The sequence below is a fragment of the Protopterus annectens genome, chromosome 11.part0 (genome assembly GCF_019279795.1).
Source record: "Protopterus annectens isolate FY-2018-M chromosome 11.part0, PAN1.0, whole genome shotgun sequence".
Classification (NCBI taxonomy): domain Eukaryota; kingdom Metazoa; phylum Chordata; order Ceratodontiformes; family Protopteridae; genus Protopterus; species Protopterus annectens.
This window is the reverse complement of record NC_056745.1, coordinates 331,251,632-331,275,007: the sequence shown is the minus strand read 5'-3', so window position 1 is coordinate 331,275,007 and position 23,376 is coordinate 331,251,632. Positions and strand designations below refer to the sequence as shown.

General features: G+C 37.9%; 1 protein-coding gene across 1 annotated transcript in view; it reads right to left on the bottom strand.

Moving 5' to 3' along the window:
- The window catches only part of ALDH1L2 (aldehyde dehydrogenase 1 family member L2), a 362,966-nt gene that overhangs the window by 75,941 nt on the left and 263,649 nt on the right, over positions 1 to 23,376 (bottom strand). Inside the window, exons 14-18 of the mRNA XM_044087828.1 lie at positions 7,452 to 7,522; positions 7,258 to 7,363; positions 5,825 to 5,912; positions 5,629 to 5,722; positions 605 to 704 (exon numbers count right to left, since the gene is read on the bottom strand). Of these exons, the coding sequence (XP_043943763.1) occupies positions 605 to 704; positions 5,629 to 5,722; positions 5,825 to 5,912; positions 7,258 to 7,363; positions 7,452 to 7,522 (459 nt within the window). The remainder of the gene's footprint in view (positions 1 to 604; positions 705 to 5,628; positions 5,723 to 5,824; positions 5,913 to 7,257; positions 7,364 to 7,451; positions 7,523 to 23,376) is intronic.

Sequence of the window (23,376 nt, the reverse complement as noted above, 5' to 3'; positions counted from 1 at the left end):
ACCTCAATTTAGTCTTTGAAAAATTAACTCTTCCTCCTGGCAATCACATCAGCAAGAAGAGTCTCGGAGATACAGGCACTCATGGCAGTACCTCCTTTTCTCATTTTCATCAGGACAGAGTCTCTAAGAACCAATCCTTCATTCATGGCCAGAAAGAAGCTGACCAACTGCTTGTGGGCTATGCTGCTGGAGTACAAAGAAAAGCAATCTCCACACTAAAGCCACCAGAAAGTCTGACCAACTGCTGGGCCTATGCTGCTGAGAGTACAAGGAAAGCAATCTCCAAACAAAATTGTTTATCCATTCACCAAATGTAGCCTTCCTAGGAGGGCACCTGGCATCTGGGGCAAGAAACACTGAAGAAGCTGCCTGAGGCAGGACAACCCATATGTTATGACTGCAGTTGCATATCTATCGGACATCTACATTTATGGTAGGTACAAAACTGTACTTTAATTTTAACAGTGAAAGGTATTTATAGTAAAAGTCTATCAAATGACAGGGTCTATGTGATTATCAGATTAAAAGCTCCAGTCTGTGGAAAACATTAATCATCAACAGACAGCATTTTTGTGTATAAACAATGCTTTCACTAAAGGCTTACCATTCTCACAGCTTTTTCAAGGTCACAGTCACTGAAGATAATAAGTGGTGATTTCCCCCCCAGTTCAAGAGAAACCTTTTTTAGATTGCTCACAGCACAGCTAAAGAGATTATACAAGAGAAATAAAAAACACATGTTTACACTTTTTTTTTAATGGTTGAAGTGCAGTTTCATAGAAAATGACAGGAAGTAACAATACAGAGAAATGCATTCTGATTTTTTGCATGCAAGATTACAGTTTTCCTACTCATATGTACCTGTGGAAAAAAGAATAAAATCAAAATATTTTGTGCTTCCTAAGTAACATACTGTGCTTTACTCAGGTATCCTGATAATGCATTAACTGCATACAATAAGATTATTACAAACTGCCAAAGCAAGAAACAGTTCAAACTTGTTTGCCAAATTCTCTGGACATGAAAAAAAAAACTTATGAGGCAGATTGGTAACCATAAACCTTCATGAAAGGGAAGATCCCCTCCAGATAATCATATTCCTATTATGAGGACATAACACCTTGGGATAAGTTATATTTCCCTGGAGAAAGTCTTGGAAAGTTGCAGAATTTGGAAAACATTTTCAGTTAACTGTAGTTTTGCCAGGCTGCAGCCTGGCTATTTGTCATGCTCTCAATAATATCATACTTTTACTATCCTCATGATCCCTGAGTCGACATCCATCAGAAGGAAAAGAAACTTCCAAGTGCAAACGTAGTCATACTCTAATATCTGGGGTCTGTCAGTCTGGGCAGTGCTAGGCACTACAGTGTCACCTTAAAAATACTGACTCTAAGGATCTTTTTTGTGTGCCATTCATCAAATGTCTGAATCCACTAAAATGATTTAAAAATAAACCAAAAATTGCCCATGAAAGAGTTAGCTGACCTAGACCTTTTCTTCTTCTTTCGGCTTTTCGAGGTTAGAGGTTGCCACAGAGGAACAATGGTCCGCAGAACGATTGGCAGTGGAGTTTTACGGTGTTGAGTTGCCAGCCCGGTGCCCAACCTTCCACAGAAGGCACACACACGCATACACTCACACCTAGGGCCAATTTATAGTGTCCAATCCACCTACAGCATGTCTTTGGGATGTGGGAGGAAACCGGAGCACCCAGAGGAAACCCACATAACTGCAGGGAGGACATGCAGACTCTACACAGAAGGCACCTAAGCTGAGAATTAAACCAGAGAACCTCTTGCTGTGAGGCAACAATGTGCTGCACCTCTGCGGCCGCCCTGTTAGCTGACCTAGACTATACTAGACAATTTGAGCGAAAACTATTTTGATAAGTTGCAGGCTGTGTACAAAATAAGTAATTGGGTAATAATTTAAAAGCCTGCATGAAATATAACTTCTCTAGCTCTGTCAGAGAAAAAAAATAAACTAAAATAATATTATAATAATACAAGAAAGCAATAGCTCAAATTATGATTAATAAGTATTTACAGTGTCAGTGATGCGTGCCCTGTACTAAACAAAGAAGAAAGATAGTGCTTCTTCAATGACATAGTACACAGTGACACAACAGTCCACCTCCATTTGTGATACAAAGTAAACTGTGAACAAGTTTTTTTTCTTTTACTTTATAATCATGAAGGTACCTTTACGTTTCACTAGGGTAACTAAAAAAAACTGTAAGGATGGGGAAAGTGTTCAACATGAACTGTTACTTTACTTTGTTCTACTTTCAAATGAAATGTGACTTAAACATGTTTCAACCAAACTGCAAACACAATGGCTGACTACCTGCATTGCTTTATAACAAAAATAAAGTTAATATTGTAACAGGTTATTTGGATTACATTTCTTATAGAAATCTGGAAATCCGAACATTTAAGTGTTCAGAATCTGGTAAAGCAGTACACTACAGCTGCACATCTAACTGACTAAAAGCTGAACATCCAGTGCAAATATTGCTAAACAGAATAACAAATGATCTAGTAGTTACTTCATAATAAAATCTACACAGTCAACAATATTGCTATTTGTTACCCTGCGTACAGTACATTTTAAATAAATCTTAGTCAAATTATAACAGTTAATTGTTATATGTTTTTTAATTAATTTATACACACGTGTGTGTGTGTGTGTGTGTATTTCAATACTATGCACACACAACGTACACATGTACACACACCCACACACACACACACACACACACACACACACACACACACACACACACACACACACACACACACCACGCTCCTGCTACTTTACATAAACTCCACAGATACTGCATCCTTAAGATTAAGTGGAAATGTCCTTATCCACTAACACACCACAATCCCAAAGGCAGTACAACTACAATGTATGACCAATGAATATGAATGAAGTGATGCACTCTGAGTCTTGATGTCACAGGAATTGATCAATCCCTGTGCCTGTCAAGTATCAGGGTACAGGAAGTTCAGCTACAGCAGTTCTTCTGGGAAATATAATTTATACCAAGGTGCTATATCCTCATAATAGCGAATCATAGTTTATGCCCCATCCCAGGGAATGGTAGTGGCAGTGGTGGTGATGGATGTATAACTTGGCGTTCTAGCCAGATGTCTAGACTGAAGCCAAACAACTGAAGGAAACTGCATAGTAGAATCCTGATATGTGGCCACAACCCCACTATCTGAAAAACCTCTTTAAATTCTGCTTGCCACTCTGGCTGCATTCTGTGGTGCCTACAATTCACGGTAAGGTCAAATCACCAGCTCTGCTGGCATGGAGGGATAAAGTCCTGACTATGATCCAGGTGACCCATAGTCCGTGCCTACTGGAGCTGCAAAAGGAGGGGAAGGAATTAAATGGCTGTACCTTTCTACCTTTCCTGGGGGAGGGTAAGAATGAAATATTGGCAAGGTGGACACACTCATCTGGCTCTGATGTAAACTGTAGCAGATTGCAGTTGCCAGGCTGAGTGAGCAGGTGGGACTGGGGACATGTCTGCCCATGGGCCCAGTGCAGGGCCTCTTCTAGTATCAGTGCCTCATAACTCAAACTTAGCTTACAAAGTGATGCTGGCACTCTATGACACTTCTGATCTGTCTCCACCATGGATCTGATAATTAAGCTGGTGTGCAGAAACATGTCAGTTGCTGTGAATGGGTCACAACCACATCAGCTGTTACTACATGTCAAGTGGCCACAAATAAGGAGACTGTATAGTTGTACAATCAGTAGCTGCACATTGCAACAAATGTATAGCGTCATCTCTACCTCTGCTGTCAAAGTTTTCTCCCACTGTCGTCTGTGTCTTAAGAGTGATTCCACTTATGGTGCTGGTCTCACCTATTCCATTGGTGGTATTAGGTAATGTTTGTTAGGCTAGAAGCCATATGGTCTACTCTGGTGCCCTGCTATATTTCAGCATAGGTACAAAATGTATCACATACATGACTGTGGCCCTATGAGATGGTAACAGCCCCATCTGGTGTCCAAATCTCCATAGGACAGGGACAGAGAAGTCTGTGACAGCAGTGTGGAACTCATTATCCAGACATGTTTACAATTGTGGCTGCCTATTTTATATACACTCTTTATAATATGTTGCATCTTGTCAGCAAGGCCTGATACTACCTGTTAATATAATCACATTTTTCTCTTTTGTACTGCTCCATTTTTGTGGCTCTACAGATTCACCTGCATATGCACCCTTCATCTGATGTATAAAGTGGGGTGCTATTTTCTGTCAAACAAGAAAAAAAATTAAGATATGCTTTTTTTTTTGTAACCTGGGGCTTCATGTACAAATATCTGACCATTTAATCCATCTTTAAGGCTGGATAACAGCCAGTGCCCATGGGTTCTTGATTGGCAGCTAAGCTAACCCATTGGTGGTGGTCTGGGAGGAGTACCAGTTACTTGGAAAAAGCCTATAGCCAGCTGGCAGGCCCTTGGCAGGAGCTGTACCAGATGTCGAAATTGCAATGAAGTAACAATTCAGACATCTCCTCTTACAGTGACTACCCACACAACTGTATTTTTTATAAAAGAAGTGAGCAGAAATCATTTTATAATTCACATACAGTAAGTCATGCATACATTGTACTACCAACATACTACTTTTGTATACTTTATCTACTCATAGGCTATGTATATGTTGTTCCAATGACTAAAAGTGTCTACAATGATATAATTCTATAGAATTGTCCAGATGTGTAGTATATCTTGTAACCTAGCTTATGTTTAATCAACTTATTTCTGTATATTATTCCTCATGTCACTTGTATTGTTTTTTGGACTATAATGTATTTGTTTTGTACTGTATGTGCAGCTTTTCTCCCTGGGCCTCCACTGAAAATGGGTTCTGAAGACCCAGTCAGACCACCCTGGTAAACAAATGTCAAATAAATAAAGAAAGAAATAAAGTGGTCAGCCTCTTGGATTCAAGACTTTTTTAAATGATGCATTCTCTGTGGGCATTTTTGAAGTAAAATGTATTACAAGCAAGTTGCTTATTCTGTAGGAAGAAATGTACATACAAATAGCATTCCAAGCTTTTTTCCTAGATGAATGCCAGAAATTTAAGTCTCAAACAGAAAAAACAATGCAAAAAATACAGTAATACAGGAAAAATCACAGCACACTTTCATGTACAGAAGCATGGCACATGTGGTTATAATAAATATTACAGTTTAAATATAACTGTATACATCTGTGAAGTACTGCATCCTTTTATCACAAGCAACAATCTGCTTCTCCATCTATGTTCATTCTGCAAGTGTTTATAAGAACTGAAACAGCTGCAATCCAGCCTTGTTTGTTGTGTGTATCGCACAGCAATCATAAACTGCATCGTAGTACTACCTACAACAGCAGTGGTTTACAGCTAGGAATGCTTGCTGGGTATCCCTTGTTCTGTATGTGTTTAAGCCATAACAAGGTATTTATTTGCACTAACTCCCTCCCTTACAACTGATACTGCAGTTTCTGAACAACTAGTTCCAATGTCAGAACTCACATATTCCTCTAACCTGTAGAAACTATTTTAGAAATGTTTAGAATAACTCATTTGGAAACCTAAATTACCTTTTCATGATCTGTTTGCCAATAGGCGTTGAACCTGTAAAACCAAGTTTGCGAATATCTGGATGTTCAGACAGCCGTTGTCCCACAAGGCCACCTACATTAAGACAAAAAAATATTCCTCATAATTTTAATAAGTGGTTAGCATTTCTGTAAAGAGCACTCTGTTAAAATTTTTGCAGTGTATTTTGTCACTTACCTGAACCAGGAAGAATATTTATTACTCCTTTTGGAAAACCAGCTTTTACTGTAAGCTCTGCAAATTTTAAGGCAGTTAGTGGTGTGACCTACAGAAACATAAAGCAGACATAACTATTCAGCTTTCTTCTCTCATGAGCCTGCAATTTCTAAATATGCAAACAATAATGTAATGAAAACAAAGTGTCAGTTTCTGACACTAATTTAAGTGTGGATATAATACATTAGAGTTATTATTTGGGACCAAAGCACTCAACTGCAAAGGCTAGCCCAACAAAGCAGGGAAAGAGTGCCAGATATAATAACATGAAGACCGGTTTCAAATACTGGACTGGGGGCTGGATGTACCATCTAGAGAGACAGCAGGGGAACTGTAGACCATCTGCCTCAAGGAAAGGAGTGGTGTAGGTGTGGGATCAGGTAAAGCACCAACACCTCCTAAAAGACTGGCAGAACTTGCAGCAACACCTTCCAAGAGTTGGTGGGACTGACCTCCATAAAGTGATACCAGCAGACACGATATTCCACTCTTCATGAGAAATCATTACTGCATACTAAGTGAAACGTGTGGTACACAAACTACAGTACTACAATAACAACTCTAAACTTTTCCTGATGCTATTACAAAAGAAAAGTATGCAATGACTTTAAACTTTAAGCCAAGCTCAACTTACGGGCTAAACATTACAACCGAGTAGTTAATAATTCTGAAGTAACTAGAGGAAGTGAAAGTGGCATTCAACTATGCTGTTTTTATGGAAAACTCCCAGTGTGATACTGGTCTAGATATGAGAATGCAACTTGCCTGAGGGACAGGACAGTCAACTGACAGAAATTTATGCTGCACCTCAACAGATGTAGGTGAGTAGAAACAAAAATTTTATGAATATTATTACAAGGATCCTTTCTGATGAAGCATCCCTAAATCAAATACTGGCAATTTGTATATGGGACAGATTTTCCATCACCATCAAGCCAGAACACAGATAAAAAACTGCAACAACACTGCAACTCTTAACAAATTTCTAAATCTCAAATGCTGTCCAAAAACATACATTCTCCCTTGAAAAAAAGCCTTTCTCAACTCAGAGACCACTATGAATTTGATGACTCCATCTTTGACCAGTACTGGTATTACCATTCGCCACCCTCTCGTTGAGAGAAAGAACTGATATGATAAGTTATAAGTAGTTTTGTCCCTTACATGGGACCAAATGGACCACAGGGAAAGCTGACTAGGAGACTCTGTGCTTGACTTGTATTAAATGCAAAGAAACAAAAAAAACCTCCACACATCTCAACTAGCTCATTACCTCATTTGTTATACTAGCCATATTACTTGTAGCTTGCATAGTTATAAATGGAATGTTACAAAGTGCAATTAATCATTCTACAAAATAAAATGTAAATATTTGTAATAAATGAAAATCTTACCTGTGCAGGTTTAAGGACGAGGGTATTGCCTGCAGCCAAGCAAGCTGCACTCTTCCAAGCCAACATCATCAGGGGGTAATTCCATGGAATAATAATTGCACAAACCCTTAAAAAAAGCATACATATTAAAATAATGGAAATAAACAATGAGAAATACTGAAAAAAATCCAAATTAATTGGATGTGAAATTTTACCCCAGTGGCTCTTTTTTGGTAAATGTTAAGTTGCGATTAGGTCTTGCTTGGTTAATTGGGATTGTAGAGCCCTATATAAGGAAAACTGTTCACAATTAGACAATAATCATGGGAAAGCATGCACAAAACCTTATTTTTGTTTGTTTCAGAACTTGTGTTATTCATATGAAGAACTTAGATATGCACATACAATCAAAGTGGCAAATGTTTGCTAAATTAAATTTCTAATCATTTCCTATGTACATGAGTTGATAGTGACTCTTTTCATATATAATTTGGGTTGAAGGGAGAAAAGCAAGCTAAAAATATTATGCACTACAGAGAAGCAGAAACAAAGCCTGGAACAAAATCAGTGGGAAGTCGACAGGGAAAAAAACAGGTCAATAGGTAAAGTAGTGAATGTATATCAGAGAAAGCAACAAAACCTTAAAAGCAGCCATTCATAGTGTAAAACATACATGTGTACATTACACAAACGTGTGCACATGCACGTGTGTATGTGTGTGTTTGTATGTCTAAATTAAATATAAAGAGCAAACTAATTTACACTGTAGTTTATTTTATGCAATTGTGTATTGAGACTGGTTTTATTTATAAGAGGTGTATGAACTGTGACATTCTTTTACATTTTAAATTTAAGTACGATGATATGGCACACTTTATTAATAAGTACAATATATCTACATAGGCTGCCATAATGCATATGATTTACATATTTATTGTATTTATTGCAATTATTTTGTAGCTATCTTAACTTATGTTACGAATGTATTTTATTTTAAATGCCTTTTCAAAAACATTTTACAATATTTACAATTTTTGAATTAATTTGGTGTATGCCTTTAAGATTTCCCACAATGTCGTTACCAGGCAGTATTAAATGGAAGATGAGACCTGCTTTTAGTAGTTCTGATAAAGCCATGTTAATGGAAATGGAGGAAAGAGCTTAACTTATTTTTATTTATTTCAATTAAAGTATTTCCTTTATCCTGTGCACAGACTCATTTGACAGTTTGTGGTTTGTAAGTTGCTTAACACTGTCGTTTAACACTACTATTCTGTTTACTTGTACACTAAAAATGCACTGAAGTGGGTTAGCAGCTAATGATCAGTACCGGTTTCTACAATGAAGGCAAAAAATCTAAATTCAGAAACTCTGTTGTTCTTCATTCAGTTGCCATAAAACCTAAGCATCATGATCTTATGCCCTAGCAGTTTTCACGAGGACTGGCCTAGCAGGTGTGAGGATATGAAATGTAACGGAAGGCTAAACAAGAAAATGGAGGAAATTACCACATAAATTCAAAGTACTAAGTGTGAACAGCTTTAGTGTGGTGTCACTTACTGAAGCTTAGTTTTAAACAGCTTTCTATGAAACCTCCACAAACAAATATTAAATGGCTCAAACATTACTGGCATGCTTCTGCTGAATATTTTGTGATTAAGGAATCATGTTAAAGCCATGTATATATGTAAAAGTATTTTTTTATGTTGAATGTACATCTGTGTAAACCCTGGGAATGGAGGTTGAAGAAAAAGATCATTTCAAACCTCCAGGACTTCATAAATAAGAGTTATCTATGAAAAGGGATAAAAAAATTTCATGAAGGACACAACTTCAAATAAATTCTGTTTTGGTGAGTACTTTATACCCCATACTATTCAAATGAAAGCATCATGGAGTTCAGAAAAACAACATCACTTAGATAAACTGTGAATAACTTACAGCAGCAGAGCTGTGCAGTTTTGCACAGCCCAAAGCTTTACATATACAAACATGTTTGTCACTGTTTTGTAAGACAACTCTGTCAACACAGAGTAAATACATATATAAAAAATCAGTGAGGTAAACAAACGTGTAAGGTGGTTTTTAGAAATGAATGTCATAATTTGGTGTATCCATGGTTGATTAATTACAACATAGCTTTTATTTTGGAATGCTGCTGAAACTGCATGTATCCTGCATGTTTCATTGTCTTATATGCTGACACATTTATATTTTTACAGAACACTCTTTCTATATGATGAATTCTGCATTTCTGAGAAGTGAAATGCACAGTTACTCAGAAACCATACAGACTAATAAAGTGTGGGAGTATGGCATCAACAAAACATTTAAGATTGGGAAAGACTGAGCACAAGTGAACTTCAACAGTTTGCCATTTGCAATGTAGAACTGTAGGCTGACCCATCATTTATAAACGCAGGTCATAAGCCCATTTTGCAGAAATGTGGATTAGATTGTGGAAATGCTGGGTGTAATTAGTAAAAACTGGTTATGGGCACGAAGTACTGTAATAGTGAAATCCATGCTTTCTGCAAATATATGTATGTATGTATAAAATGCTCCTGTCAATAAAGGAAAGACGGTATTCTCAAATTCAGAATACTGAGTGTGGAACCTCAAAATAACAAACTATAAGGCTCTTATACACAACACAAGCAGAAAGCTACAATTCAAAGTAGAAAGGGATGATGATATAGTGGGTGGGTAATTCAAGAAATAAGGAAAGAAGGGGACTTTGGATGCAGATCCTTAAGGAGAATAACACTCGTACAGAAAACTATATTCATAAAGTAGCAGAGAGTACACTACGAACTAAGCTGACACGGAAATGGAGAAAGGAGATTCTGCTAATAGGGGTGACTACAATCAGGAGTACATAGAATAGATGAATATTATTAATAGATAGAATAGAAGATGGGAAGGAAATTACTGGAGGAAGCTGGCAAAAGAACCAAGGTATTGGGAATTAATAATTAGAGTGGGAAAAGTAATAGAATGGGAAGAGGCCAAGAACACATTTGGACTGCAGGCTCATGACTGCCTTCCCTATCAGGGATTGATATCAGTGCATAGACAAAGAGAAAGGAATACAGGAGTCCTAAATGAAACACCTGCACTCAATGAGTTTTTAATACTGATCAGAGGAGATCAGAAAAGGTTGGGAAGAGAGATTATATATGAAATTCACAAAGAAACAATTGGAAAAGGAATGACAAGATGGCTACACATTGAAAAACCAACACAACTTCAGCTCTCCCAGTGTGAAAACAGAAACTGAGAAAAAGAAATGTCATTGAGAATGTCTTTTGGTAAAATTCAGTTAAAGCCTAGTAAATGCACTGTCTGGATACCAGCAAAGAAGAAATTTGGAAAATCTAAAAAAAAAATCAACCAATCACCCAGAAATGGAAAAGGGAAAACACTGTCTGGGAAGGATTCTGCAGCTGTTCAGCAAAAAACAGTTCAACCCACAGCTTTCATTCAAGAGATGGCTTCCAGGAATTTAAAGGACAAAATAAATCAAGTGTACTCAGAGGTGACTAAAATAAATGAAACATTGAAGGAATATATCAATTCAAAAAACAAAAGGCTAGAAAAATAGAAGAAGCTTTAACTAGTCATTCAGATGAATTGATAAAAATGCAAAAGTCAGAGGTGGACATGAAGAAAAAAGGTGGATGAATATGAGGTTTCTCAAGAATAACTGTTAAAAAAATGGTAGACTTAGAAGACAAAGCATGCAGAAAAAAAACAGATTTTCTGCTTTACCAGAAAAACTGGAAGGGAAAGATTCTGTTAATTTTATGAAAGTATAAATAAGCAACTGGACTGGTCTTCCACAGCAACATTTGTTAATTGAAATGGCACACAGAGCCAAACCTGGCCATGAGAAAGCAGCCAAGATCTATACAAATAAAGATGCAATCATATCAGCAGAAAGAGTTGATCCTGACAAAACTGTAGCAGAAGAACGCATTTTTAAAAATTGGAGACAGCAGAGTGCCTGTAGAAAATGATCATTCATTGCAAACCAGGCAGAAGAGGAAACAAATTTATCCCAGCAATCAATGTGTGATATTCAAGTTGCTATATCCAGCTGTCAAAGTGTTTATCCTGGAGGATCAAATTAATTTTTGATGCAGAAGAGGCTAAGGAGGAAATAAAAATGTATCCACAAAAAGTAAGTTAAAAAATAGAAAGGGACTATACTTCTCAGTCTTATGATGGGAAGGTTCATAGAGAGACTTTTCCAATGAAACCTTTTCAATTGTTCCAAAGGAAAATGCTCAAGAGAGAAAAAAGCACAGGAGTTGACTAGAAGAATCAGTAGTACCTTGAACTTGAACCAGAGTCTGGTCTTGAGAGATGGGGATGAACAGAAATAAAACCAGCATCTCTACAATTAGTGAATAAATGGAAGACTATAAAGCATCTTATCACATGTATGTAATATGGTTTTGCATGAAAAAGTGGCAGAAAAACACTGGACTTTTTTGACTTTGTTAAACTTGTGGGTGAACTGTAAAGCATATACCCTGCTTTATATCATTAATGTTTACAGGTTCATAGATAAGTACTAGGCTATCTATCCTTGCAAGCCATTTTAACCCTAGCTAATGTCCCTTTCAGTGGTGAGAATCAAACCCTATACCTTGTGTCTGTGAATTAAACACCTTAACCATTACACCAATCCCCCTTTAAGGGGGTAAACAAACTAAGTAAAACTTTTTTTTTTTCATATTAGTATTTGTATAAAACATTTCATGGCATAGATTGCATGTTATATACAGTAAAACAGTTTTCTATAGTGTGTAATCAGGAGTATGTGAAGTGTGGGGGAGTATTTTCAGTGACTGTTGTATGTGTTAATATTATAGAAGGAAACACGTATTTTTTAGTTGCAAGAAATATAGATTTTACAGTATAACAAGAGAAAAAAGGCTGGACAAAAGCAGGTTGGGGCTGGGATGTAAAAGTGTACTGATTATATCATATGCAGAATTAGGATATTTTCTCTCTTCATTTTACAAAGGTAAATGTCTAGATTACTACATTTACCTTAGGCTGTAAAATGTGTTTTGTAAGCATGTAGGCTTTAAAAATAAGACAATATGATGAAAGCCATGAAAATGCTAAGCTTCTTACAACTGCAAAGATATTAGCCAGCTTGTTTTCCACTAGCAAATGTTCGGCAGAGACAAGATTTCTGCATCTGAGGGCAGCTCAGCATTATGTTCTGAGTGACATTTACAAAGACTCGTTGCTGAGTATATTTACATTGAGTCAAGATATCTGTAGGTGCAAACAGTTAATCTTGAGAATTCTGAGTGTTCTTAGCTGAGGAAAATGCTAAATATAAATGTACAATGGCAAGCAGTTCAGTGAAAACATTAAGTCTGAATTTATGAGAAGTGAATAAGATAGGTAACAACCTCCCTAGCAGCATTAATACTTCAATGCAGTTAACAGAACAGTGCACAGTTTAGTTTTATTTAAAGATAACCAGAGCACTTTTTCTTAGGTCCAAAAGTTTAATGCTTTCTGAAAGTATACACGCTGTTTTTCATATCTGAGTGGGAAAGCGAGATAAGAAAAGAAAGGCAGCATTGTAAGTGGGAGCACAGCTATATTATATGCTTTATTATGGGTATCCTTAATTTTAGGTTAGATAATGCCTGTAGGTGCAGTTGTCAATTTGCTGAAACTGTTCCCTTCCGGAAGGTTAAACGTCATGTTTTGAAGATGTACATAATTGTGTGTGTGTGTGTGTGTGTGTGTGTGTGTGTGTGTGTGTGTGTGTGTGTGTGTGTGTGTGTGTGTGTGTGTGTGTGTGTGTGTCTGCTCCAAGTAAATAGGGGATGGGGTGTTTTGTATTTATTTTTTTTCTGTTTGAAGGTTTTCATTAAAACAGAAAGTCTTGAAAAATGTGACAGCTTCAAATGCAGATGACAAGAAAGAACTGTACAAAAGATCAACCGGCCAATATTAGTATATGCATGTAACAGAAAACCTGGAAATACACATTAGAAAAACTGTCATGTATAATAGGTGGGAACAATAGCTTTTTATCATGATGGATATGCTGTCCATATTATCCTGGAATGTGAATGGCCTTACAGGTATAAATAAAATGAAAACAGTATTGAATTATATTAAGAAATGCAGAGTGCAGATAGCAATGTTGCAGAAAACACATATGGAAAGAAATTAGTATGTGAATTTCACAAAGAGATAATTTCAGAATGAATATTCAGCACAATAGTAGGGACAGAGGAAAGGGAGAGTAATTATACTAACTCCTAGAGGGGCTCCAATACTGATGGATGAGGGAAAAAATTAGATTTGTGGCAGTAAGGGGCTACTGGCAAGGGAGGAGGACTGCACTGACACGTATTTATATTCCACCAAAATTGTTATTATGGAGCTTAAGACATTTTTGGGAGAAATAATCAGCTTTCAGCAGGGAATATTATTTATAGGTGGGGACTGGAATTTGATTTCCAATAGAGAGGATGTATCAGGGTGACCTAGAAGGGACAATATAAGAAAAGAGGGTAGATTTCTGAAGAAATTTATGAAAATATTTAATATGGAACATGTGAATTTATTAGTAAGAACTTGGACATAATTTACATATTATTCCCCAAAGTACAACAAGTGGGCTAGACTAGATAGAAATTATATTTCACAGGAATATATGCATTTAAATGAAAGCTTTGACACACATCCAATAACTATTTATGATCATACACCAATAAAAACTAAAATACAAATGTAGGGTAATGAGGTAAAAATAAGATGCTGGTGCTTTCCCATGTGCCTGTTTAAAAAAACTGGCATTTAAGGAATGGTTGGTATAAATTATTCTAGAGTTATTAGGGAAGACAGAGATATCTTCAGAAATTAAAGCTACTGTCTGGGATAACATGACAATGGAGTTTAAAAACATGGTTGAAATAAAAGTGAAAGAGATATGGTTAAGAAGTAATAGAAATTACTTAGAGGGGCTGACAAAGATTAAAGTATTACAAAAGAAGGGGAATCTCACAGAACAAGAGAATGATCAAATGCAGAGTGCTAAACAGAAAATAAGGGGGTATCTGAATAATATGCATGAGTTTAGAAAGATTGCAGTTAACTGATGATTTTTGATAACTCCAGAGCACAAAAACTTTTAGCACAATGACTTAGGCAACAGAACATTTAAAGGGTAGTCACCAAACTTAGGGAACCTATAACAAGAAAAATAACCAGAGGGCCTGTAAAGGCTTTAGAAATAGTCTGGAAATTTTATGAAAATTTCTATAAAGCAGAGAAATATGGAAATCAAGAACGAGTACAAATAGAAATACTTACGGAAGACTTAATTATGCCAAATGTCTAAGTAGACGTTAAGATAAGAGGTGATGAGATAAAAACAGTAATATATAATCTATCTTCAGGAAAGTCTCCAGAAATAGATGGTATTCCTGTGAAAGTTTGGGAATTAGGAGGTAAGAAAGTGATAAAGATAGGGAAGATTTTGTTTAATAGTATTTTAAAAGGTGTCACAGTAAGAGGTTCCCCAATTCAATTCTCTGCTGAGGTGCCTTCTGTGTGAAGTCTGCATGTCCTCCCTGTGTTCTCATGGGTTTCTTCCAGGTGCTCTGGTTTCTTCCCACATTCCAAAGACATGCAGTAGGTGGATTGGACACTCAAAATTGGCCATAGGTGTGAGTGTGCAAACGAGTGTGTGGTGTGGATGAAGTACCATGGCAGGGCTAGGCGCCCAGTGGTGTGAACCTTGGCTCTAGAGATGATTGTCACTGTTGAAGTGACAACCTGACCCATCTGCAAAAAATGGGAAAAGGGGTTGTGGATGAATGGGTGGATGGAAGGATGGATGGATGGGAAGCACCAACATCTTGGGAGAAAGCTGTGGTGGCTATGTTACCTAAAGCAGCTTCATATAGACCAATTTCAATTTACAACCACAACTGTACAGAGTTTATGTATACGGTAGCTAAAAGAATGGCAAAGTTGTTGCCAAAATTGCTAGATATGGATAAGTGTGGTTTTGTGGAGGGAAGGCAAACATCTGACAACATTAATAGAACAATAATAATCCAGAGGAAAGCAGAAAGTAAGAAAATGTCCCTGTTGTTGGTGGGTCTCAATGTAGAAGGCTGCGATTTTATAAGTAGGGCACTGAAATCATTTGCATTCCCTGATACAATAACAATGTTAATTAAAAGGATATATGAGGGATTAGTGGCAACAATTACAGTGGAAGGGTTTCTCTCTAGTAAGCTGCGTTTGAGTGGAGGAACCAGTAGATGTCCTATTTCCTCGTTATTTGCTTTATGTTTAGAACCACTGGCAAAGAAAATACAGGACTCAGAAACACAAGGATAAAACTGGTATGGTAATCAAGAATGGTTGGTTTCATTTGCAGATGATATTTTCTACCTGATAAATCCAGAAAATGACATCAGTGTTGCACAACCTTTTGTGACAGTTTCAAGTCTTTTGGAGATATAAAATTAATTAAGATAAAACAAAGGCTACAGCCATAAATTATGTACCCAAACACTAATTGATTCAGCAATACCAATATTTATGAACACATGGTAAAATGAAATATTTAGGACTATGGACTTAAAAGACTTCTATTATAACAACTAAGAATATGTGGGAAGAGATTAAAAAGATAATACAAAAATTTAGAAACTGTAAACTCTTATTTATGGATATAGATATTAAGATGTTTTTAGTCCCTTTAGTCTTGTATACGGGGTAGGCATACTTTTATCAAACCAAGGAGAAACTGTGGAGAATAATTTATAAAGAACTGAAGGAATCTATCTGGGAGGGAAAGAGGGCAAGAGTTAAGAGGGATAAGTTGATCCTTCCAACAGAACAAGGTGGTTTAGGTTTGCCCACTTTGAAGGGATATTTTAGAGCTATACAGTTAAGGCTCATACACATAACACAAGCAATAGGTTAAAATTCAAAGTGGAAAGGGATGATGAAGAACCAAGGGGGGAAGTTCAAGAAAAAGAGTGAGAGTGTGATTTTGGATGCAGATCCTTAAGCAGAAATAATAACAGCCATACAGAATATTATATTCGGAAAGTGTCAGAAAGTATTTTTAGAACTAAGGCAATATGAGAATGGAGTAAGGAGATTTTGCCAGTAGGGATGACTGCAATTAGGGGTACAGAAAATAGGCAGAAGGGGGCTGGAATTTACTGGAGAAACCTGGTAAAGAAACCAAGACACTGGTAGCAAACAACTCATGTAGGAAAGGTTTTACAGTGGGATGAGGCCAAGAAGACATTTGGATTGCAGGCTAGAGACTGCCTTCCCTACCAGTGCTTGATCTCAGCGTACAAGCAAAGTGAGGGGTACGGGAATTTTAAGTGAAAGACCTGCTCTGGTAGATTTTTAAGTTGAAACTAGAACAGAAGCTGTTGTTAATAAAGGGATAATTAGTAGGGAATATAAAATAGTGTATGATAGCTATAAGAATCAATCAGAGGAGGTTAGAAAAAATTGAGAATAGAGACTGGAAAAGCAATTTACGAGAAAACACTGGGAAGACATATGTATGGCTCCCAAGTAAGCAGCCAAGTTCAGGAGGGTTTAGGATGTTTGCTTGGAAGTGTTTGCATAGGTATTTTTATACCCCAAACAGACTTCAAAGAATTTTACCCACGGGTAGATAGCAAATGTTGGAGGTGTGATGGAGAAGACAGAGGTAACTAGGATGATATGTTTTGGGAGTGTAATGACTAGGCAGATTTTAAAAATTCCCTACAAACTACTCTGTCAGAAATATTGGGTGAGCAAATGGCTGTAAGTATGGAAATGATTCTTTTGAGCTGGGATACAGAATCTAAATTGCCCAAAAGTAGTAAGGAATTTTTAAGTTAAATTCTACTGGCTTCCAAAAAAAATCAATTACTAGAAAATGGAAATCAAAGTCTACACCAACTGTATTTTAGGTACCGAATATTATAAAAGAGATAAAATAATTGGAAGAGGGATCTATAGAAAAGGAAAGGAGCAAATTACAGAGAATTAAGTGGAAATAGCGGGAACACTACATGCACAATAATGTTCAGGAAGTGGAGGAGGAGTGAGGTTTAAGGGAAGGCAGAAATTTAGCAGTTTTTTGTAATGTTGGTCTAATGACAGTAGCAAAGAAAATATATGTGATATATATTGCACTTTCATGGAAGAAATGTTAAAATGGTTTACTTTCTTTTCTGCTAATGCATGTTTGCCTATGTCTTAACTGATAACTTAATAAAGGTGTTTTAAGAAAATAAACAATGGAAGAACAATGTATGGCTCCCAAATATGCAACAATATCTAGAACATTTAGGATTTTTGCCTGGACATTTTGATATAGATACTTTTATACCCCAAACAGACTCCAAATAATTTTTCCTCAGGTAGAGGCAAAGTTGGATGTATAATAGGGAAGAAGGAGGTACCGGGGAACATATGCTCTAAGAGTGTAATGAGATGGCAGACTTTTCAAACTTCCTACAGAGCACACTGTCAGGAATACTGGCTGAGCAAATAAGTGTAAATAAGCAAATTATGTGGACTGTTTTGAGCTGGGATACAGGATCTGAGTTGCCTAGACATAACAAGGCCTTTTTAAGCTTAATTCTGGTGGCTGGCAAAAAAAAAAATAATTTACTAGAAAATGGAAATCAAAATCTGAAGCAACTCTCCTTGAAGTAGTGAATATTGTAACAGAGATAAAAAAAACAGGAAGTGGGATCTTTAGAAAAGAGAAGGAGTAAATTACATAGAAAAATATGGAGATGGTGAGAACAATACATTATATTTATTTATTTATTCCAGTTGTTGACCGGGGTGATCCACTGGGCTCAAGAGCCCGTTTTCAGTGGAGGCCTGGGGAGAAAAGCTCCGCAGAACAACGTTACAATTCAAATAGTGACACTACAATAAAGTACAAGTAAAATAAACTAAAATACATAAACAAGATATAAGCAAAAAATTATTTGTTTTACAGACAAAAATTGGGTGGAAGTTCCACAGACAGCTGGTAAAAGCTTTCAATATTTACGTAGTTAGTAATTAAGGAAATAGGATGGTTAAATGAGAATTGTCCTGGAGGAAGAGAGGCATACAGCGAAGGAGGATGCAAATAAGTTGGTTACATTAATGAAATTAGTAAGGTATGGAAGTTTAGCCAGGAGAGTCGGGGGATGAGAGCTTGGGTGGTGAAGAATAAAGAGAGCAGTTACATTTTCTTTGAGTTTGCAGGTAGTAATGGAGCTGTGTTTTGAAGGAGTGTAGGTTGTCACATGTCCTTAAAGTAGAGGGTAGGGCATTCCATTTTTTAGCTAGGGAATAAGAGAGTAGAAGTTGACCAGCAGGGCGCTTGGGTTTGTGGATGGAAATAAGGTTTTGGTGGGAAGATCTGAGGGGTCTTGGGGGTGTATAAGGCTGAAGAATATTGGATAGAGCGGGGCAGCTGGTGGGTTGGAATATTAGTTTGTGGGCAGAGACTATTTGGAGGTAGAGTAGTTGATTAGGGAGTTCAAGCCAATTTAGAGTTTGTAAGGAGGAGCAGTGATGGGAGAGGGAGTTAGCTTTGGTGGCGAATTTGGAGATTTTATTGTAGCAAACTTCTAGTTTGGAGGTTAGGATGGAAAATAGATTTGTAAGCAGAGGAGCACTATATAGAAGAGATGGCAGGAGATAAGTAGTGGCCAAGGTGTGACGAGTAGAGGGTGAGAGGAATTGATTGTTTCTGTACAGTAGGCCGAGTTTTATGTGGGTTTTTTTGATGTTGAGTTGGATGCGGGTGTTGAATTTTAAGTGTTCGTCAATGGTGACACCTAGGAGTTTGGCGGAGGGAACAATATCAATGGTGGAGTTGTTTAGGCTAGTAATAATAAAAGAGTTTTTTTCAGTGGGGGTGGATTTAGAGTGAGAGAATAGGAGAATCTTAGTTTTGGTAGCATTAAGTGCAAGGTGGTTTTGATGCATCCATTTTCAGTGGTTGAGAAAGCGGTTTGGGTTAGAGACTTGAGATCTGTGAAGTTGGAGGCATAGCAGATCAAAGTTGAGTCGTCTGCATATTGGACGATTTTGGTATTGGGGATGTCTTTGTGGAAATCATTAATGAAGATGTTAAATAGTAGGGGGCCAAGTATGGACCCTTGGGGAACTCCTGTGGGGGTAGGGAGGAAGCTGGAGGAGGCTTGGCTCCATTTCACGGCTTGGGATCTGTCTGAAAGGTAGCTGGAAAACCAGGATAGAGTATTGGGGGAGATGTTGAGGTTTGATAGATGATTTAGAAGATGAGAGTGGGAGATAGTATCGAAAGCTTTAGATAAGTCTAATAGAATAGATGAAACAAAGTTGCCAGAGTCATGAGCTGAATTAACAGAGTGTAAGAAGGAGAGGAGGGCTGTGTTAGTGTTATGTCCAGGGCGGAAGCCATGTTGGGTGGGAGAGAGCAGCTGGTGTTTGGTTAGAAATGGCATGAGCTGCAGGTGAATGCATTTTTCAAGAATTTTGGAGATTGGTGAGATGATAGCTATGGGGCAGAAGTTGGAGAAGTTACAGTTTTTGCCACCTTTATGGAGAGGGAGAATAAAAGCAGAGCGCCAAAGTTTGGGAACATAGGACTCAAGAAGCGATCTATTTATCAGGATGCTGATAGGGAGTGCAATACTGTCAGAGGCAGTTTTTAAGAAGGAGGAGGGGATGTTGTCAGGGGCATTGGTGCAAGGTTTGAGTTTGGAGATAAGTTTTTTTATAAGGAGGGTAGGCACAGGTTTCAGTTCAAAGGTAGGGGTTGAAGGAGATGAGGCAAAGGAAGCATGGCCAGAGGGAGGTGGGGGAGAGTTGTTGGGGAAGGTTTTGGTTAGCTCAGCAATGGAAGAGGTGAAGAAGGTATTAAATAGGTTGGCAATTTCTTGGTCAGATTTGCTAGTGTCAGGGCAGATGTTGTTAGTGGTACCAGGCTTAAGGAGAGTGTTAATGGAATTCCAGAATTGTTTAGGGTTTTTTGCATGAGTTGTTTGTAGGTGGTTGTAGTAGGACTTTTTATCCATTATGACTTGTTTTTTGGCTAGGTTTCGTAGTTGTTTGTATTTAAGTAGGAGATCTGGTTGTTTATGATGTAGATAGCATTTCCAAGATTTATCTCTTTGTTGCATTACTTTTTTGGTTTCTTTTGTTAGCCAAGGAGCAGTATTGGCTTTGACTCTTTTTGTTCGTATTGGGGCTAGTGAGTTTAGGACAGAAAGGAATTTGGAGTTGAAGAAATTGACGGCTTCGTCTAGGGGTAAGGTTTTTAGTGGGTTCCAGTTGATATATTTAAGGGAGTCAGAGAAGGTGGAGGGGTTAAAGTTAGTTAAGTTTCGAGTATGTAAGAGTTTGTGTGAGAAAGAGGAAGAGGAAGTGGTTCTGTGGGTGAAGGCAGGTAGGTGGTCTCCTGGTGGGTTGGGAGAGACACCAGATGAAGTGGTTCTGTTAGGGTGGGACACCAGGATCCAGTCTAGGATGGAGCCTGTGAGGTTAGTTTTGTTAGGTCTGGTTGTAGAATTAATAAGTTGAGTAAAATTGAAGAGATTAATAGATAAGGTGGGATTATGGTTGCTGATTTTTTGCCAGTCTATATTGACGTCTCCCATTATAAAGGTTTCATATTTAATGTTTAAGGAGGTCCAAGAGAGGATGTCTTCTAGGGTTTTGGTGTTATTTCCAGGAGGAATATAAAGGGAGATGATGCAGATGCTTTTATGGTCATTTAATTTTAGAATGCCTGATACTAGTTCTGCATTACTGAAGGTAGGGATGGGAATTGGGAAGGGAGTGATGGATAAGTGATTGGAGTAGATTAATGCTACACCACCTGTTTTATTTTGGCGGTCACATCGGAGAGAGTGGAAACCGGGGGGAAGGAATTCAGTGTCTGTTATGTGAGGTTTTAACCATGTTTCTGAGATGGCTAGTATGTCAGGTGAGTTATGGTTGAGCCAGGCATGGAAGAGAATAATTTTATTGGCTAAGCTTTGGGCGTTGATGGTGAGGAATTTTAGGTATTTACAGTTAGTTTTTTTTATTGGAGCTAAGGTTACTTGTTTGGGAACTGTTTGGTCCAGGGTTGGGATGAATATCGCCTGCTAAGCTAAGGTAGGAGAGAAGGTGGATAAGTTTCATAGGAGTGTGTTTGGTTAGGAATGGGTGTGAGGGGGAGGGTTTAAGTTTGTAGCATTTGGTTTGGATTTGGAAGAGTTTTAGTGTTGAGAGCAAGGTGGGATGCAAGGGAATTAAAGAAGGGGAGATATTGTGGAAATGGTTTGTGGGGTAGGCAGGTGGTAGTTGATATTGAGAGTTTAGGTAGAGGTTGGTATAACAGGTAGTTTGGTAAAGAGGGATAAGAATGAGTAGTAGGAGAGTTGTCAGGGCAGGGATAGTAGTGGGAGGAGAGAGCATTTTGGAAAGTCTTTTGATTTGAAGTAAACAATAAAATGTTTGTGTTTAGGATGATTAAGTTAAAGGATGTTGAATGGGGAGGAGAATTGCTTGATGAGGTATGGTTGGTGTAGGGGCAGGTGTTTTGAGAGAAAGTGGGAGGAGTACTGTTGTGAGGGGATTGGGTGATGTGGGAGGGAGGGAGTATGGATTGGCAATAAATGTAGGACCAGTGGGGGCGGGTGGGAATTGGGGGCAGGGAAGGGGAGCGGAGTGAGCACGCAGGGCGAACGAAGTGGGATGGAGCAACAGGGTAGAAGAGACGAGCTGAAAAAGTATCAGCCACTGCAGGTTTGAGCTGAGGTAAGTAGGTAGAAGTACAGTAGATTGGGTGGAAGAGTAAGTAGAGTAAGAGCAGCTCTTGAAAAATATAAAGTAGGGAAGGTGGAGTTGAGTTAGGGGAAGTTTGGCTTTTGCAGTACTTAGAGGGAAAGTTGTAGATAAAATTTTATGGAGCAGAAGCAGGCAAAGGGCAAAGTGGTGCTGACATCTAGTGGAGAAAGGAGAAATGACAGGCAGAGAGGAAGGGATGAAGAGAGAGCTGAAGGACAGGACTCTAAGGGGAAGGAAAAAAGACAGTAAAAGGAATTAAAGGGGGTATGGAAGGATAGGGGGTCACTAAGTACAAGTGAGAGGGGATTTGTTGTGGACTGCGGTAGGCTGCTGAGTCGCACACACTGAAGGACCAGTTAACAAAAATATGGAGGTTTGGATATTAGAGTTAGGTATAAGGCTACATACATTTACTGAAGAAACAGATTACTGATTCCACACAGAGGTCCTATTTTCAGGTAGGCCCTGACCATTGGGTGGAGAAGGTCCTGGTACGTCAACTGAGCTTTTGCAGGAGGTGGTCCGTAAGTTCGGGAGGTAGAGCAGGGCCTTCAAGGGTGAAGTACTGTAGAGGGAGAGGGAAAACAAAAACTATCGTAAGTATTAGGGGGAGAGAGGGAGAAGCCAAAGTGAGTAGTAGGGGGAGAAGAGGAAGAAGGGGAAAATAGGGATGAATAGTAAGAGTTAGCGCAGGAGTAAAGGGATTAAGGGGGAAAATGTGAAAGACAGAGAAGACTGGATCTAGAGGAAAAAAGGTATGTTAGAGGGAGAGTTTAAAGTTAGAAAAAAGAACCTGATATGCCACTAACATCCAGTACAAGTCAAAAAATCAAAAAACAGTTATGCAGCTCAGGATGAAAAAATGCAGTAGTAATAATACAGTAACAATGTTGGGCGGACTAGTACTTTTCAAGCAGAATTACAGACACCTTGTACGTCTACATGCAAATAAATGTTTTAGAGGACGAATGAGGTTTAAGCAAAAGCAGGAAATGAACAATTTATGTAATGTTGCTTTGACTATATAATACATAATATTTGTAATATATAACAACTGTAAATTTGAACTTTTTAATATGGTTTGATTGCCTTTATAAAAAAGTAAGTTTGCCTATGTCACGTGATAATTCAATAAAGGTGCTTAAAAAATACAAACTATGAGTGTACTGGAATGCCAAGAAGCCTTGGGAAACACCACATTTTTGGGACTAAAAGTGTGTACATGTAGGATAAGGCTAGGGTTAGGATTACAGCTAGGGATAAGGTTGGGGTTAGGGTTATGGTTAGGGT